Source organism: Geotrypetes seraphini, chromosome 3, assembly GCF_902459505.1.
Source record: "Geotrypetes seraphini chromosome 3, aGeoSer1.1, whole genome shotgun sequence".
NCBI classification, from domain to species: Eukaryota; Metazoa; Chordata; class Amphibia; order Gymnophiona; family Dermophiidae; genus Geotrypetes; species Geotrypetes seraphini.
In genome coordinates, this window is record NC_047086.1 from 36,403,895 (window position 1) to 36,424,105 (window position 20,211).

At 42.7% G+C, this 20,211-nt stretch overlaps 1 protein-coding gene across 4 annotated transcripts in view; it reads left to right on the top strand.

The window, feature by feature from the left end:
* Positions 1 to 20,211, top strand: part of UFL1 (UFM1 specific ligase 1) — a 149,236-nt gene that overhangs the window by 47,921 nt on the left and 81,104 nt on the right. For all 4 annotated transcript variants that reach the window (XM_033937241.1, XM_033937243.1, XM_033937240.1 and 1 more), the window contains 2 exons: positions 7,113 to 7,243; positions 11,965 to 12,023. In XM_033937241.1, the coding sequence (XP_033793132.1) occupies positions 7,113 to 7,243; positions 11,965 to 12,023 (190 nt within the window). The remainder of the gene's footprint in view (positions 1 to 7,112; positions 7,244 to 11,964; positions 12,024 to 20,211) is intronic.

Consider the following 20,211-nt stretch of genomic DNA (forward strand, 5'->3'; position numbering starts at 1 on the left):
TATCTTTATTTCAATCCTTTTACTGTGTTATTGCTATAATTAAATACCCGTGCAACGCCGGGGCATCAGCTAGTATTGAATAAAACTGACCTCTGGGGCACCTGAGAGTGGAAAAAATAACTTGATGATGTTTTATCCTCAGTATTCTGATAGATTTATTTACTTACTTATTTATTTATTCGATTTTTTAGCCCGTCCTCCCAAAGGAGCCCAGAATGAGTTACAAAGTGCATCCATAATAATCCAGCCAGAGCAGAGATGACATAGTTTACATAAATTACTATATAGACATGACAATAAAACATATGCACTAAGTAGCATCTGGTGAGATTAAGTGGCATAGGTGCGTTGACTGGGTGGCATTTCAGGATGAATGACTTTAAGGCGCTGGGTTAAAGAGGAAGGTTTTCATAGCCTTCCTGAAGTTCCAGAGTCCATCTAGTGATCTGACAGATGGAGGGATTGTGTGCCAAAGTTTGGGTATGAAATGTGAGTAGGAGCGTTTGCGGGTGGTTTCAGTTTTGAGGGAGCGGCCAGAAGGTTCAGCCAAGCCAGCACAACTTAACCCCTGCTTATTACAGCATTCTAGGTTGTGGGCCCTGAATTATGGAATGGACTTGTAGATCCATTCTGAGTCTCATTACGATACATTTCTGAACTAGAGAAACTTGACTCCTTAAGTGTCGGAAATGGCTTATATTTCTGTTATTGTAAGTTTTGAGGGTTTGATTTTGTTTTTAAGTTGATATTGAGGATGGATGGGACTGGTGCCTTTGCTTTACTTTGTAAGGATTTGGTTGGGTGCAGGTAAATGTTTGTTGTTCTAAGGATTTTATTGGACCATGCTTTGTGTTCCATTTTCAACTCTGCATTACTATTTGGGGGCCGGTAGTCACTGCCTGGCCGGTTCCTGAGGAAGGGGATTTCTATCCCTGAAACGGAGTCCCGTTGGACGAATTTCATCTTGGCTGGCTACCTTTTTTGACATGTTGAAGAAGCTAAGTACTTCCTCTAGTTGATTTTGTCTACACCTGTGCCTGCTCGGCTGATTTTGGTTGCTCACCTTCCCCGAATGAGAGGTAGAGACAGCTTTTACAATCACAGTATATTTAGCGATATTGAAGTTTCACTTTTAGCACATTGGTTTGTGCACTGGTTTATCACATTTAATTTATATAAGGTTAGCCCAGGGATATTTCACAGTTAATACCCTTTCTGGGTTTATACTTGTGACAGCTGAAGTCTCAGGGGTCATTCCCCCGTGCAAGCTGTGTGACTGAAGGCTTTTCCTTCATTATAATTCTTGATTTCATTAGTGCTGTGTTGTTTGAGCTGTCTCTCCCTCTCATTCTGTTAAAATTTTGGGGCAGGAGAGATTATTATTTTGATCTACAATTTTTTCTCCTCTGTTATGGGGTTTTATTTGATTTGTGTTCCATAAAGGCATGTTATCAACTATAATGAATAAAAGATGAATTGTATTATATGCTGCTGATTTTATAATCATCAAACTGTCCTGATCTATGTCCAAAGTGATTAAAAAAAAAAAAGAAGTCACAGTTCTAGGATATTCCCAAAAACCTGACTAAGAGGGATAAGAAAAATCTTTAATTAATCAAAAACTGCCCACCCCAAGACTTTTCCTAAGGATGGAAGCAATGATATTGGATAATAATACCTACTTCAGAGTAGGCCAGATAACTGCTTTCAGTGTCATTGACATAATAACTCTCTCCTGAAAGGAACAATTGTTCATTTATGTTTATTGAATACTTAATTTACCGCTTTAACATTTAAAAAGAACCACAAATGCAAAATGAGAAAGAGCAGTGGAGCAAAGCCAATGGGCTCCTTTTACTAAGCTGCCTTAGGGCATTAACGCACGGAGTAGCGCGCGCTACAATGCCACGCACGCTAGACGCTAACACCAGCATTGAGCTGGCGTTAGTTCTAGCCGCGTAGCGCGGGATTAGCGTGCACTAATCTGCGTGCGCTGAAAACACTAGCGCACCTTAATAAAAGGAGCCCAATGTGTGAAACCAATATAAAAGTTGTAGCTCATCCTTTTGATCAAACCAATCAACCAATCTTGGATTGCCCCTCTATAGTGCTGGAAGGGTAGGGGCAGTGGCGTACCTAGGGGGGGGCGGGGGGGGCGGGCCGCCCCGGGTACCAGCCCTAAGGGGGTGTTCCCGGCCTTGCCGTTCAGTCCCCCGCCACCCCCGAAGGACCGCTCGCCCCCCTGGCCTCCCCGCACCACCTATGAACAGCCGCAGCAGGATCGCGAAGTCAGCGTCAGCATCCCTGCGCTGCTTCCTACGACGCGATCCCGCCCCTCCTCTGACGTCAGAGGAGGGGCGGGACCGTGGCGCAGGAAGCAGCAGGGATCGCTGACGCTGACTTCGCGATCCTGCTGCGGCTGTTCATAGGTGGTGCGGGGAGGCCAGGGGGGCGAGCGGTCCTTCGGGGGTGGCGGGGGACTGAACGGCAAGGCCGGGAACACCCCCTTAGGGCTGGTACCCGACGCTGACTTCGCGATCCTGCTGCGGCTGTTCATAGGTGGTGCGGGGAGGCCAGGGGGGCGAGCGGTCCTTCGGGGTGGGTCGGGGCATCAGGCCTTCAGGGTGGGGCGGGCGGGCAGGCAAGCAGGCTTTCAAGGGGGAGGGGGTGACAGGCAGGCAGGCAGGCCTTCAAGGGGGGACAGGCCTTCGGGGGGGGGGGGTGCAGACATTCAAGGGGTGCAGGCCTTCAAGGGGGGCAGGCAGGCCTTCAGGGGGGTGCAGACCTTCGGGGGGGGGGTGTAGGCCTTTGGGGGGGTGCAGACCTTCAAGGGGGTGCAGGCCTTCAAGGGGGGAAAGGCAGGCAGGCCTTCAAGGGGGGGTGCAGGCCTTCAAGGGGGGGTGCAGGCCTTCAAGGGGGGTGCAGGCCTTCAAGGGGGGAAAGGCAGGCAGGCCTTCAAGGGGGGGACAGGCCTACAAGGGGGGGGGGGACAGGCCTACAAGGGGGGGGACAGGCCTACAAGGGGGGGGTGCAGGCCTTCAAGGGGGGGGTGCAGGCCTTCAAGGGGGGGTGCAGGCCTTCAAGGGGGGTGCAGGCCTTCAAGGGGGAGACAGGCCTTCAAGGGGGGGAAAGGCAGGCAGGCAGGCCTTAAAGGGGGGACAGGCCTACAAGGGGGTGGGACAGGCCTTCAAGGGGGGGACAGGCCTTCGGGGGGGTGCAGACCTTCAAGGGAGTGCAGGCCTTCGGGGGGGGGGGTGCAGTCCTTCAGGGGTGGGGTTTAGGCCTTCAGAGGGGGACAGACCTTCGGGTGGGAGGTAAAGTCCTTCGGGGGGTGCAGGTCTTCAGGGGTGGGGTGTAGCCCTTCGGAGGGGGGACAGACCTTCGGGGGAGGGGGGTCCTGGTGTAAAAGTACACAGAGGGAGAGAGGGAAGGGGGGGTTCAAAGATACATGCATATGCCAGACTTTGGGGGTTAGAAATAATGGGTCTAAAAACAGAGGAGTGGGAGAGAGATGGTGCATAATGGGATTTAGGGAGGGAAGGAACAGAAAGGGAGAGAACTTGGAAACAGGGGATGGTGTGGAGGGGGGATAGAGATACTGGATAGGAGGATAGTTGGGAACAGAAAGGGAGAGATGGTGGATCCTGGGGTGGTGGGGAGTTGAGAAAAGGTGAATCTGTGGATGGAGACAAAAAAAAGGAAAGATGCCAGATCTCCGGGAGAGGGAAGGGAAACGGAAGGGGAGAACAGAGATGGCAGACGGATGGTTAGCACGGAGAAAGGAGACCCTGGCAAGCAAGACAACAAGAGCCTGGGACCAACAAGATTTGAATATTGATCAGAGAACAAAAGGTAGAAAAAATAATTTTATTTTCTGTTTTGTGATTACAATATGTTAGATTTGAAAAGTGTACATGAGACAGCTTGAAATGGGAACTTTTCTATTTTTGTGAATGGCAAGGCTGAGTTCAGTTAAAATATATGCTTTATAAGAAAATATAATAATGTGTTTTATAAAGTTTATAAGCATTGCTGGCATACTCGGTGAGGTGTTCCTAGTGTTGGTGGTGGTGGTAGCATGTCAGTGTGTTGAGAGGAAGAGGTAGTCTGGGAAATTCTGCTGAGCAAACTCTGGGCCCATTTCCACCCCCAGTTAGTCCACTCCACTCAACTGGTTCACACACTGAGTGGGTCTTTGGGTGTTATTTCTGGGTAGTTGTTTTAGAATCTCTTCCAGTGGTTTGTCAGTATCTCCTTCTGGTCCAAGGAAGGAAACTTTGTCAACCTTAGCATTGACCTTCAGAATATGTTTGTAACAGCGCTGCTTGTGTGGCATTAGGCTATGTAGTGATCGAAAGAAAAAAACAGACCTTTGCACATTTTTGCACTATATGGTGGGTGTATGAGGAGATTCATTTCCTGCACAGTTAAGTCCATTTTTTCTACTGAATAATAGTATAGGTACAATGAAAGTAAATAGCAAAAATGTTTGAGTAGATAATTAAGGAAATCTTTTTCATATTGCTTGCTTATGGACTGGGAAAAAAGACTGTTCAAGCAAATGTCTCCAGAACTGCTTTAATGGAAAAATGTGATTTTTTTTTTTTAAGTACTTTGTGAAATTTATTGTTGTTGTGAAATTTATTGTTATACTTTGTTTAAACTTAAAAAGCGGTGTCATTAACAGTGAATCTAATCGAAAAATCGATTCAACAGGGTGAATCGGATCGAATGAAATATTTTTCTCTGAATCGGGCAGCACTATTGGCTACCATGAGAATGGGCTACTGGGCATGATGGACCATTGGTGTGACCCAGTTAGGCTATTCTTATGTTATGTTCTCATCTGTAGGGGCCTTTGTTTTCACTTCTTATTTTAATGTATTTTTTTCCTGGGAACTTATCAGTGTTTTTTTATAATGGGAACAAAAATGGAAGAGAATTAATGTGTGTGGAATGGGGGGGGGTAACTAATTTCTTCAGCTAAATAATTCAATCCACTTCAAACAGACATAGGAGAACTCACGCACCATTCACACACCCTCCAACCAAAAACGTCAAAAGAAAAAAACTGTTCGACAACCTCCTAGCCATTCGAGCTGCAACACTTGACCCCCAACTCTACAACCTATTGACCTCGACCACAAACTACAAAACCTTAAAAAAAGAAATAAAAACCCTTCTATTAAAAAAACACATAAAACCAAACTAACATAATCAGAACTGTCCCAAGCATCACCTGCAACTACTCCATATGTACTTCTGATGTCATGACAATTCAGACATAATTTATGTTATGTTATGTTTGGAATAATGGTTACATAAATGAGGTTCAATAAAAGAAAATTTTCTGTGGGAGCATTTGTTGGAACTTCTGTTATCCTGATTTCTTCTATCTGTGGGCTTTCTTTAGCTAACCTACTTATCTGGGGCTTTCCACTTCTGCAGCTGCCCTTTTCACGGTCCACTTTGCGCTTGCACTCTCTGGGGAGGGGGGGTTGGGTCTGGGCTTGGTGGGGTAGGTGTGTCTGGTAGTTTTGTCTGGGTGGTGGCTGGGTGTTTCTTGGGTGCTTGTTGTGCGGATTGGTGTGTCTGGTGAGCGGTCTGGGTGTTGTTGCTTGTGGGGGTTTTTTTCATTATAAAATATGGCTGAGGGTCTAGTCCGGCTTATTATTCTTGTGGGTTCTGGGGTGGGATTTGTTTGCTTGCCCCAAGTTTTGGCCTTTTGTTGTGTATTGCTATGCCTCTCATTGGCAATTTTCTCTTGGGAGAGGCTTGTTCATGCTTGTTGTTGCTGTTACTCTCATTCTGTGTTCTTTTTGATAATGTATAAGTTTCTGTACAGACCATGGTTGCTTGTCTGGACCTTTTGCCATTCTCAATAAAAATACTTTGGAAAAAAAAAAAAAAAAAAAAAAGAAAATTTTCACTGCCTGTTTCTATTCTGACCATTTATTCCATTTCATGGTTATTGCAAAAAAAAAAAAAAAAAAAATTTTACATGAGGGGGGGGGGGGGGGGGTGTCAAAAAATGATGGGCCCCGGGTGCCACATACCCTAGGTACGCCACTGGGTAGGGGATCTAAAGAACCCCTTACAAACCTAATTCAATCAAACAGTCTTACTACAGTCATCAATTCAAAAATCTGACCACACTAAGTAATAACTATAATTCAAAATATCAACGCTCTGCTGGTTAAGATACTGTTGGGACCTCATAATTCACACAGCATATAAACAAAATTCCAGCTAAATCATAAAGACAAAAAAGTGGAGAAAACCAGACCTCAATATGTTCGGCTCCCAGACATCTAAGAGTCCAATGGAGCCCGTATCATCACGGGTCACCTGTCAAAAAAACAACTCCACATCAACATGAATAGTAAAGCTTGTTAATCATGATGGCTCAAATATTGAACAAAATTGGAGATAACAACGGGTGCATCTAAAATCATTTTGCAGGGGTTTGAATATTTGATGCCCTACTGATCAGGTGAAGTCTCCAGTGATGTGCCCTGCCTTTGGGATCACAGTCTGACAAATGATATAGCAAAATGTCATCAGCTATAGTGTCAAATGCAGCTGAGAAAGCTAGTAAAATGACAACAAAGTTATTACCAGCCTCTAGGTTTTTAAGAAGTGTGTTATATAAAGAAAACAATTTGGTTGCCCTAAATACATAGGTAAGGCGGCCTGTTTGACCAACTGCAAAGTGAATTGTGTCTTTACCTATCTGTTCTGAAACTTTCATTCAGGACCCATGATTTGACCTTGAGTAAAATATGAGCCTGCCACAGTTTGCCTCTAAAATCCGTATCAAAATATTCTGTTTTTGAGAGGTTTTACAAATAGGTGTAATTTGCACCATGCAGCCTTACCATGTGCTTCTTATTTTCCTGGCTGCATGACTGTGATGGGTATTCTTCTTGTAATGCTCCTGCAGGTGTTCTAGGGTTTCAACCATTAACTCACAAATTTCCCATTTATCTTGTTCAGTGTGCAAGTACAAAATATCTGTACTTCTGCTTCCTTAGGGATAGTGAATTATTTTTCATTTGATATTCTTTTTATGGATTCTTTGCTAATCTTCCCTAAATTACTTCTGCTTGCAGGTATTGTCATTCCGGCTCGGTAAGATTATTCATGGGCAGATAGATCATAACAATCGCGGAGTGATTTTTACAGAGGCTTTCGTGGCTCGACATAGGGCACGCATTCGTGGTCTATTCAGTGCAATTACCAGGTACGTAGTTATAATAAGCTGTAGGTACATGCTTGCATCTTTTTCTGTTAGAAAATGTGAGACTTTATACATCTAATTTTAGGAGGAATTTTTCAATGAGTCTTTTTCCACATGTAAATAGCTGTTTTACTACTGCAAAAGGATTTCAAAATTGGCTCTCGCTATGACTTAATCTGGCTTGCACTGTGTGTAAATTAAGGAATCATATTTATTTCATTTATCCCAAGTAGTAAACACTCCTGATTCATTGCACTTGGTTTTGAAAAACTTATCTTATGCTTTGTCCCAGTTATTTCTGCTTTTTCAAAAGTAAACAGGGATTCTTTACCATCCCTCCAGACAAGCACAGAAACTGATGGATTATAGCTCACCTTGACCAATAGGTAGAGACTGAGACACAAACTTTTGGCTGTAGTATAAATGGGCTGTGGAATCCCAAATACAATCAGTCTGCTCTCAGTCTCCAGCAGCTAGAGGTGGTAAGCTTGTACAGTCTTTCCCTGGTTTAGTGTAGGACTGTTGGATGCTGTTTAAATTGGTCTTCTTGTCCCTGGTTGTGGTGCAAGATTGAAGCTTAGGGGGACCCTTTCGGGGTCCGTTTGACTTAAGGGGTCCCACACTTGACTGGTTGAGTCCCTCCTCCCATTTCCCCCACCTCCCTCAATTTTTTTTCCCCCCACTTCCCACCAACTACTGGCAAGTCATATAGCTTAGAGAGTCTGTTCTATTGTAAATTAAAGTTGTATTGGAAAAAAAAAAGTCCTGAGGCAGTGCCAGTCTGAAGGGAAGCCTTCGACACTTTAGTTTCCCTTGTAGCAGTTTTCGCAATGAGCACTTTTAAGAAGCTTAAAAACTGCTCATTGTGCTCCAGGTGTGCGGTTGATGCGACCGGTATGTGCATTAAGTGCACCGGTCACTGCGAAGGGGAATCCTCATCAGTTTTGGGTGTTGGCGAGCAGGGTTCCCCTTCGCGTGTGCACCGCTTGTTGTAAGCAGGCAGTGGGGAAGCCCAGGCTTCCCATACCGCCCACAAAGGGATTTCCCCAGCTGGTTTCCCTTACCACCGATAGTGCTAGGGATTCACTTACAACTGCTGTGGGCTTGCCTGCTTTAGCGGCTGGGTCTGTTTAGGCCTCTTTGCTGCTGCAGGTGGGAGTTTTTTCGGCAAGTTTTTTGCCGGGCAGTCCGCCATCTTGTCTGCAGCCTCAGGTGACCTTCCTCCTGTCTTAGAGAGACAGGAACAAGTTTTTGCTGGCTCTCCTGCCTTGGCAGTGAGTTCAGCTTTGCCGCCAGGGGGGTTTGCCCCAGATTTTGTTTTGGCCATATACAAGGCATGCTTGCAGGCGGCTGGAAGTCCTGCTTCTTCCCTGGGGGTTCGGGGTTTATTTTAGGGAGGGTTGCCTTCCACGTCTACACACATTCGGCCCCCCTCAGCATCAGCTCTGGCCCAGTACTCCCCATCTTTGTCCAAGAGGCCGCGAGTTTCATGGGATGAGGATTTTTTGTTTGGTGATGTGTTTTCTCCTGATGAGGACTTGGACCCCTTGTTGGACCTCCAAGATCATCTCGGGAGAAAAGATGATGCCGATGTGTGTTTGTCGGAGACACCGAATGGTGAGGATGCGTCAGTGGACCCCCTGCTTCGGGGGATCCGGGCAGCTCCTGTTGCATCAGGATATTTGGGATGTGGTGCATGCTCAGTGGGTCTGAGGATTTTCCTCCTTGAACAATTGTTTCTATGTTGCTTCTGTTGATTGTAATGCATAAATACTAGGGTTCCCCAGGGGACTGTACTGGGACCGCTGCTTTTTAACATATTTATCAATGATCTAGAGATGGGAATAACTAGTGAGATAATTAAATTTGCTGATGACACAAAGTTGTTAAATCGCAAGAGGATTATGAAAAATTGCAAGAGGACCTTGTGAGACTGGAAGACTGGGCATCAAAATGGCAGATGATCATTAATGTGAGCAAGTGCAAAGTGATGCTTGTGGGAAAGAGGAACCCAAACTATAGCTACGTGATGCTGGATTCTATGTTAGGAGTCAATGTCCAGGGAAAAGATCTAGGTATCATGGTTGAGGATATGTTGAAACCTTCAGCTCAATTTGCGGCAGCTGCTTAGAAAGCAAATAGAACATTAGGAATTATCAGGAAAGGAATGGAAAACAAAGATGAAAATGTTAAAAATGCCCTTGTATCGCTCTGTGGTACGAACGCACCTTGTGTGCACCTTGGGTGCAGTTCTGGTCACCTTATCTCAAAAAAGATATAGCGGAATTAGAAAAGGTACAAAGAAGGGCGACAAAAAATTATTAAAGGGATGGGACGACTTCCCTGGGAGGAAAAGCTAAAGCGACTAGGGCTCTTCGGCTTGGAGAAGAGAGAGCTTAGGGGTAATATGATAGAGGTATATAAAATAATGAATGGAGTGGAAAGGGTAGATGTGAATCACTTGTTCACTCTTTTTCAAAAAAAGGGGACATGCAATGAAGCTACTAAGTAGTAGATTTAAAACCAGAGAAACTATTTTTTCACACAATGTGTAATTAAATTCTGGAATTCGTTGCTGAAGAATGTGGTGAAATCGGTTAGCTTAGCAGGGTTTAAAAAAGGTTTAGATAATTTCCTAAAAGAGAAGTCCTTGGGCCATTATTGAGATGGCTTCGAGAAATCCACTACAGTACTTATTCCTAGGATAAGCAGCATAAAATCGGTTTTACTACTTGGGATCTAGCTAGGTACTTGGGACCTGGGTTGACCACTGTTGGAAACAGGATGCTGGGCTTCAGTCTGTCTCAGTTTGGCAATTATGTTTTTATATAGGTAAGTAGCTTTGTTTTAGAGCGTACTAGGGACAGAGAAAGTACCTGAATATAATGTGTATAGTGTTGCATACCTCTTGCAGGTCTATAGAAATTAGTAGTAGTAGTAGAAGATAAATCTAGTGAATTCCCCCCCTCCTCAACTGGTGAGCTTTGGATATAATTTTGAAGCTCTGCATTTGTAATGGATAGCTTGGTTACCATGTCTGAATATCAGCGTAAAGCAGGAGGGAAATGTTGCCATACAGTTTGTAAGGTCTTTTGAGTGTTAAGTGATGCTGAATTTGTACCTAATACTAGCCCTGGGAACATTTGGAGCATTATTCATTGTTAGTCAGGTAGAACTGACTTTTAAAAGGGGGGGGGGGGCAGGGAGACGCCTGCATCCCTAAGGTCTTATCTTTACATTGCAGCTGTAAAGGAGCTTTTTGGATAAGGCTGGACTAAGAACAGGAATTACAAATATAGGTACTGTACCTCTGGTAATTTAATACCAGAACATAAGATGACAAAGATAGATGAGCTAATTTACTTTATCATACAATAGCATTATCACATGACAGTGAGTACTTGCTCTGACCTTACATTATGATGTGAGCATTTTGAAGCACACTACTGAATGTCTGTTGCCTCAAGCATGTGGAAATGTTGCAGTGGCCAGTTAAAGCACTGCCCACTACGTCTTAATGATATAGTTGGAATGTTTGTCTTGGTTTTATACAGTAAGTTCTGTCCAAGCTTTCCCTGATTACCTTGGCACATTTTGCTGGGCAGTACTGGGTGGGAAGTAGAGGTCTGCACGGGAACGGGGATCGCGGGAATCCCCCCTAACCCACGGGACTCCCACGGGGACCCCCCTAGCCAACTGGACTCCCATGGGGATGGAAGGCTTTGGAAGCAGGGTTCGTCCATAGAATATAATGGACAGGTCAGCCTTAGTTAAAGAGGGGATTTATAAGTTAATTACCTGAACAGAAAACAAAAAAAGAGATTCCACAAGGAAAACAGTAGCGCAAACACAAAAGAAACTGGAATTGATGATCCTGTCAGAAGTAATTGCTGCTTTTTATGGGGACGGGCGGGGATGGAGGTAATTCCTTGCGGGGATGGGTGGGGACGGAGAGGATCCGGACGGGGACGGGTGGGGACGGAGAGGATACGGGCGGGGATGGGTGGGATTTCTGTCCCCGTGCAACTCTCTAGTGGGAAGTCTCCTGAAACTGAACTAGTCATTGCTGCTTGGTGTTGTAGGGGATTGCCTTTTCTAATAATAGTCTGCCTCCCATCTTTTTCAAGCAGATTATATCTGCACTACAGCCACCCTCCCAAAGACAAGTTATGAAAGGCAGTGTGTCTTCATGCACCCCCCCCCCCAATCAGAGGCGTCAAACACAAAAAATATACAATGGCCTACTGGCCATGCAGGCAGCGAAACAAGACCACCTACTATCCAATCTACTGATCACGACACCAGACTACAAAACTTTCAGAAAAGAAATAAAAACCCTGCTATTCAAGAAACCCATCAAAACAAACTAACACCGTAGGAAGCACTTCAGTCCCCCAAAGTAACCTGTTCAACTCTGTAACTCTTCTGGAAATGTCCAGATAACCTCTTATGTAATAAGCCTTGAACTGTAAGGTAATGGCGGAATAAAAGTCACTAATGTAATGCAACTGATTCCATACACTGCAGATAGAATCCAGCAGCCAATTCAAGGACTTCTTCACTGTGTACAGATCTTTGGATAGTAAAAGGGATACCACTATAATCTCACCATATCTTGTTGCTGTTTCTAAACGCTTGACAGTGTTGGTTCTGATTCCTGTACCTTGAGGCGTTTGGTTACACTATGTAGAATTAAAATGCCTTTATATTCTCTTTCTTTACAGACCTACACCTGTAATTAATTTGACCACACATTATGGCTTTCAGGAACATCTGCTTTACTGTAAGTATTTTAGGCATGTCTAACTTAATTGATTTCTTTTCCAATACTATTAATAAGGGGATTTTTAAAATTTGAAAAATGTAGACCTAAGCTCTCTGAAACATTAAAAATCTTCTAAATTATTTTATTGAGCCTCAGTAAACCAGCATTTTGATCCAGTGAAGAGACAATCCAAAATGTTGCTTCACCAAGAGTAGATAAATGTTAACATATTTTAGATTTTTTGAAATTACTTGATTTGATTGATTTATTTAGTAGACTATCACATGCAAAAATATCCAAGCAGTTCACAATATAATAGTTTCTCTTCATTGTACAGAGGTAAACATAACAAGTTCAGATTTTTGGACAGCTGTAAGGGGAAATATCCTAGATATCCTCTAATAGTATATACCGTGTTTCCCCGAAAATAAGACACTGTCTTATATTAATTTTGAGCCCAAAAAAGGTGCTAGGTCTTATTTTCTGGGTAGGTCTTATTTTTTTCATGTATAATGATCATCTCTCCCTTCCTCTCCTCCACCCTAATTCTTCCTATTTCCTTTCTCTCCCCCACATGTGCAGCATCTTTCCTCCCCTCTCACCCATCCCCTTGTGCAGTATCTTTATATCCCTTCCTCCCTTCCATCTCCCTATGCATCAAAACGCTTGCAGCTTCTATCCCTCCCCTTATGCAGCAGAACCCTTGCAGCTTTTATCCCTCCCTCCCATCCCTTGTGCAGTAAAACCCTTGAAGCTTCTATCCCTCCCTTCCTCCCATCCCCCTGTGCAGCATCTTTCTATCCCTCCCATTCCCCCCCCTGCTGCCCCTTTCATCTCTCCCTCCCATCCGAACCCCGACCGCGAGCCAAAATACCTGGAAACAAGCGGTAGCACAGACTGCATCGTGGCCTGCCCTTTTCACATCCAGGCGATCCCCTGCCATTACTGATGATGTCATCAGCAACACGAACAGCCAGGCATGAGAAGGGCAGGCCACGATGCAGCCTGTGCTGCCAACGCTGCCATTTGTTACCAGGTATTTTGGTCTCGCGGTCAGGGTTCGAATGAAAGAAATGGAAGGGTCGGCGGGGGGCGTGCTGCTGCCGGCGACTAGGGCTTATTTTCAGGGTTAGGGCTTATATTAAGACTTACCCCGAAAATTATGCTAGGGCTTATTTTCGGGGTAGGTCTTATTTTTGGGGAAACACGGTAGCTAAAATGTTTTGTAATGCAGTAATGTTGATAGAAGTTGTGCTGGTTTTATTAGCTTGGTTGAAGGGTTTTTGTTTTGCCACATTTTTGAATTTGGTATTCTTTAGTTCATTTGAAGTGCTTCTATTGTTGATTATCCATGCTAAATTTGGAGTTGGAGTTTAAATATGGACCTCTAAAGGAGAGTTTTGATAAATTGTATATGTTTATTGTTAAAACAGCAGTGCCTCTTAAGAGTTTAATATGAAAGTAGGAAGCCAAAAGGAGAAGGAAAACAAAAAGATTTCCTCTGGTTGGTCTGGGTTTTAGTTATTTATTTTAGAATTTATTTACCACCTTTTTGAAGGAATTCACTCAAGATGCTTCTTGTGACCCTGGGCAAGTCACTCAGTCCTCCATAGCCCCAGGTACGTTCGATAGATTGTGAGCCCACCGGGACAGATAGGGAAAATGCTTGAGTACCTGATTGTAAAACCGTTTAGATAACCTTGATAGGCGGTATATAAAAAACATAATAAACTAATACAGCAAGAATAACTCAAACATAAATAATAGACAAATACAGCAGTGAAAGTATTCAAATGACATTGTAGCATCCTATGCATTGTAAACTCAATACACAATAAAACATTTTAAGCGACAGCATGGGATGTCAGCAAAAATGGAACAAATAGAGTAAGAGAATATGGGGACTAACTTAAAGAAAACTGTACATGAAGTCAAAATGGTGCTTAAAAATTAGCTAGGATAGAAGTAAATAAACATGTCCTGCTATAGTATGTTCTGCTGGGGTTGCACCTTTTGTGTGTGTGTCAGTAGTGTAGCCGTTCAGCTGATTAAGAGTGGACCCGAGAGCAAAGTGGATGGGGCTAAAATTTCATCTCTACCCCCCTCAACATTAAGCAAATCCAATTTTAATTTATGCTGCTCCTCCTGTTGCTCCCCAGGGTAAATGGCATACCTGTGCAGGCAGGGATTCCCAAGCCCTGCCTGCTGAAGACCTCCTACCCGCTGAAAGAATTGACATCTTAGGTGGCCGCCAGCATTATCTATGCCGCTGCCATCCGCCTCCATGTGTGTATACCAACCTGTCTCCCACCCCAGTAGCCCTTATGGCTACTGGTGGCACTTATACAGCAGTATAGTAGTAGCTGGTGGGCTCACACTTTCCACCATAAATGTAATGGTTAGTGTGTCTTATGGACCTAGGTCCTCCACGCTGACTCTTTAGCCCATACACTACTAACCTTTCCATACCAGATGCTGCATATCAGGTATGTACTGTTTTATTCATTTGGGGTGGGGTGGGGAGAGGTGGTAAATCCACCAAAATCCTACTTACTATACTGCCATATAAGTGCCACCTGCAGTCATAAAGGCCATTAGGCTGGGAGACAGGTGGGTATAGTAGGTTTTGGGGGAGTTTTGGAGGGCTCACCATAAATACTAAGAGGGTTATGGTGAAATATTTATCTGGCACCCTTTATGTTAAGTTCACAGCAGTGCCCTCTAATGTGCCCCACTATTAAGGTGTCTGTTGACCAGTCCATTACAATGCTGGTCCCTTCCACATCTAAGTGGTGCTTATTTGGAATTTATAATTTGGATTTTTTGGGGGGTCAAAAATGGTGAATAAAGTTAGAAGTCCTGACGGTCTAAACTTTTTGGCAGCCAAGATGTCCAAGTGGGAGATTTTTTTAAAAAAATTATTTGGACGTCCCATTCAAAAGTGGCTGTTTCTCCGCCTCCAACTGTGGACATTTTTCGGGAAATGTCCAAAGTCAGACTTAGATGTGCTATCAGAAATGGACCTCATGGATAACTGATTCTTTGGGAGGGTCGTACCAAAACCAGATAGAAATAGAAGGCTCTATTTGTGTTTTATAAAAAGTTGTACAGAATATTATCCCTTTTTTACTTTAATAAAAAGATTTAAATATAAAATCATAAGTGTTTGAGGTTTGTGCAAACAAGGACAGAGTCCGTGGGGATAGGAACTAAGCTTTCAGGAATGGGGGTTAATGGAGATCGAGCCTGCAGGAATGGGGCAGAGATGGGGACAAACTTTGTCCCCTTATCATTCTCTACTTTTTTGCACTTCTATGTGAATTTCTTTGGAGTCTTGATACAGAAGGGCTTGATGGTGGAATTTATTGTTAACATAATAAGAATCTTAAAAATAGGCCTGGGCATGGTCAGATTAAGATCTATTAATTAAATCAATGATTATATAAACCACCAGTAACCAAAATGATACTGAAAGGATTTTGTAAATAGGGGAACAAGCCTCAGATTATGGAGCTACACCCTATAACAGATTTTCTCAAAGAGACAAGCCAAGTTGTTCTCTTGCTTCTACTTACATCACTGGCTTGAGCCCATCCTCCCTACCTTTTAAACTACAATACTTTAATTCATTCATTTAATTCATTACTTATTATTTTTAAAAATATTTTTTTGCTTAAAATTCATTTAATGTAGATCTTCTACTTCATACTAGATTAACTAATCAATTACCTAACAATTCATTTTGGAACACAGAACTGACATATCTTAGGAAAGTGCACTGGTGCTTGTAAAGTGCTTCATTGAAAAGTGCATTCGTGCTGTAAACTTGTAGCTTCTTTAATTCATTTCTGCTTGTAAAGCTTAAAGTGCATAACTCCTGCTCTAGAAAACCAAGGCCTTTCGTTGCTGGTATCTTTTAAACATCCGACGCGGCATGCGTTTTGCGGGATACACTACCTCCCCGCTGCATCGGGGAAAATATCTCTAGCAACGCTTCTTTTTGGCTACAAACATACGCCTGCCGGTTCTGAGCAAAGGGAGACATGGCGTTACGTTGTTTTTTTAAGAGAGCGACCTGATGTCTGTCACATCCATGTCATGTCATGTCATCATAACCCCTCAACAACAATAGAAAATACTCTCATGACCACCACCATCGCAATACATCAGAACCCTGACTTTTATTATTTCTATTCATCACAACAACCTACCAGAATCCTGACTTTATTATATCTACTCATCACAACAACTTATCACAATCTACTATTAGCTTTCAAGTTCCTCCGAAAAACCCAGATTAACAATTGTATCCTGACACATTCTTGAATCTATGTACTGCACCGCTACTGGAAATGTCCAGTCTTATAAATTGTAATCCGCTTAGAACCGCAAGGCACAAGCGGAATATAAATCACTAATGTAATGTAATGTAATGATTAAACTTAATTGCCAACTCCTTAAGGTGGAAAGGGCTGGCAATGACTTTTTTTAAATTTTTATATATTACCTTTATGGACAACCTTAAACACTTCTAAAGTAAAAGTTAAAGATGATTGACCACAGAAGAACTTTAACCAAATCAATAAAAATGCTGCCATTCTAAAGCTTTGTTTAAACCTTCAGGTTCAGTTGTTTTCAATTTCAATATCCAGCGTTGATCTTTCTGAGCCAGTGTTTTCTTAAAATCCCCTCCTCTCCTCCCCTTCTGTATCACATCAACAACCACAGCTCGTAAAGAAAAAAAGTCATGCTTATACTTCTTACAGTGTTTTGCAAGAGGTGCAGTTAAAACCTCCCTCATGAGGTTGCTCTAATGTTCATTTAGCCGAATATTGAATGATCTAGATGTCTGTCCTACATAGATTAAATTGGGAGGACATTTAAGAGGTGTATACTACTCCCAAAGGGTGACAGGACTAAATCGTGCGAGACAACGGCGCGCCAACAACTGAGAGCCAAATACTAAGCGCAAGGTTGACGGCGCGCCGAAGAAAAGCACTATTTTAAAGTGCTCCGACAGGGGGTGTGGGGGGGAACTTTACTTAACAGACATTACGCTGGCGTTTGGGGGGTTGTAACCCCCCACATTATACTTAAAACTGAACTTTTCCCCTAAAAAACAGGCAAAAAGTTTGGTTTAAAGTATAATGAGGGGGGTTACAACCCCCCAAACCCCCCCACAACGCCAGTGCAATGTCTGTTAAGTAAAATAGGGGGGTTCCCCACCAACACCCCCCCGTCGGAACCCTTTAAAATAGTGCTTTTCTTCGGCGCGCCATCAACCTTGCGCTCAGTTGTCCAATCTCAGCAGTACTTGCAGTTTTTTCTGCAGATGGAATATAGCCGGGCATAGTATTCCTTTTAGCTTTTTAGATATGCGGTAAGCAATACGCAGGCCAGAATCCTTAAAATATCCCGGTAATGCTAAGCATTTGCCATTGTTTTCTGAGGATTTTAACTTCAGTGGGACTGTTTTTTGCATATGTGAGAACACAGGTGACTTTTTCCTCTTGTTCCGTATCACCACATTGTACATCAGCAATTCTTGTAGGAGCTAAAAGAAGATCCTTGTTATATAAAGCTCTTTTGAATGCTGTAGTAATAGCTTTTTTAGGATAGCCTCTTCTGGCAAATCTTTCTTTCATTTCTTTTAATTGATTTTTGTAATCAACTACTGAGGAGCAGATTCTCCTTAGGTGGAGAAACTAGGCGTAGGGGAGACTTTTTTAAGACTGACTGGGTGGAAACTGGAGAAATGAAGCGCTGAAGTTTTATCCGTGTCCTTTCGATAGACTTTAGTCTGAAAGCTGTCTTCATGCCAGATAACAGATACATCCAAAAATGAGATTCTAAGTTTATCATAAATATGAGTAAACTTTACATTTTGATGACAACGATTAATGTATGTAAAAAACATTTCAGCTCTCCTTCAGTATCCTTTTATATGAAAAAGATATCGTCGATATATCTAAACCATATCGAGATCTAAGGGAAATATCTAGAGGTATAAACCCATTGATTTTCAAAGGCAACCATGAATAAATTTGCCACCGAGGGAGCCATGGTGAAGACGAAATAGATTTTCTTCAAACAGAAAAAAAAGCTTTCTTTCATAGTAATCTCAGCTAGTTCCAAAATAAACTTGGTAGGAACCAGATGCGGTCTCGAACATGTCTCTAAATTCTGTTGCAAAATCTGCAGTGCTTCATTTTGAGGAATAATCGTGTATAAAGAACACATGTCCATTGTAACAAGAAAACAATCATTTTTTGGTGTTACTTCCTGTTTATTGTTGTAACAGATTAAGACCTAGGCACATGGCTAGTTTGCCCATGCATTATTCCTGCCCTGATTTTCAACCTGTTGGTTTTTTTTTTCTACTTTTAAATAACTATTTTTTAAGTGAAAGTTTGCCTATGTCCCACTTTATACTCCTGCCGTTATCTGCTTTGGATTTATGTCTTCTATATAGACAAGAGAAGTAACCAGTTTCTAAAAGGAGAACAATAGGACTGTGAGGTGCAGTCTTCTCTTGACAGATAAGAAAGTAATGAAAATAAAGTGTCAGCAGGCTTTGTTATCATGGTTGTGTTTGCTAGCAATTCACCTTACTGCCATCAGTTATCAGGCTTAGAGACGTTTGGTAAATTAAGAGCACCCTGAGGATGAATTCACAAGGGCAACACATTTATACCTGTTCTTATTACTCAGCACATCTGATGTGTTCTGTATGCTGGCCCTGATTTCTACACAACAATCAGGTTTATAACATCCAAGATACTTGGCATGTGTGTGTTTTTAGACCAAGAATGTTGTAGTGGGAGAATTAAAGAGCATTAATCTGTTCTGCTGATGTCAGTGTGTGTTTTTTAAGGTGATATGAACATTAAGCTTTGATGTAAGGCTTCCACCTTTTGGCAGACTGACACAGGTCTTGTTGTTACAGCATTAATGCACAGTTCTAATTTGCAATTGTTTACTCCCTGTTATCTTTTAAAAGCTGATTACTGCTTCTGGTGGGAATACTGTAATCACAAGTATTTGAGTTTTCTTAGTGCAGAGAATGAGCTTTCAGCAAAACTGGTCAGAAGTCTGTGTAGAACCAGAAATTATGAAGAGGTAGGTCCATCTAGTCCGCCCAGTTTATTTCCTGGGGCATGCAGTAGATTGAGGTTGAGCCTTGCCTTTCCACTCCTTTCTCAATAGCTGTAGAATTAGCTTTTAAAAAAAAAAAAAAAAAAATGATTGATGTGAATTACTTGCTATAGTGTAAAGACAGTATAAATATCCTTTCTCTGAGGATAAGTAGGATGAAATAATCTCATTGTTGGGTGATGCCATTTGACAACCCAGTGCAGGATATGTTCCCCATCATCCATTCTAGAAACATTTGGAAGTGGATCACTACACATGTGTGCACCTTCTTACCTATCATGCTGGACCAATTCAGTCTTCAGTTTTCCATGACGCAATGAGGAAGTAGATTCCCTGTTGTCCCACACAGTTCATATCCCGATAACTTGGCTCTTCACCCAGGTCTTTAATAGAAGTACCATATATGCTAGAATATAAATTGATCTAAATATAAAGCAAGGTATCCTTCCCTTCCCAAAAAGAGGGTAAATGGTTGATTTGAAAATAAATCGAGGTTAGAAATCTGGATTGTTATGATGAGCCAATCTATAAAGATTGCTCACCCTCCCTCCCCGTCAGCTATTCCTAAATCACTAAACATAATAAAAAGATCGGTGATGCATATGTCCCAATGCTAGCATTTACAACAAGGCCTCTGCAAGGAAAACGCAACTACAAGCAACCACAAACTTAAAGCAGTGTAAATTTACTGTAAAATGTATTTTTGGCACCAAGAATTCCAGTCCATCTACTTTGACATTGGCAGTATCGGTCATGTCGGCATGGTTCCCAGAGCTGCATTGGACACAGAGAATATTGAGCAGGCCTCCAGCTTCCATGATGTTGAGCGTTTGGTAACGACCATCGGGATTGGGCATACTCTGATTACCTCCTGAGAGAGAGGAAGGATTCACCATTGTCTTCATTGGTACTGAAGGTCTGCAATGTGATGCATTGGATATTGGCCAAGAAGCATCATCATTGATTCTTCTTGAAGCACAGTGTTGAGAGCACTGAGGCATCAAGGTCACCAATGATCTCAAAGTACCCACAATGTAAGGGCCGATCACCC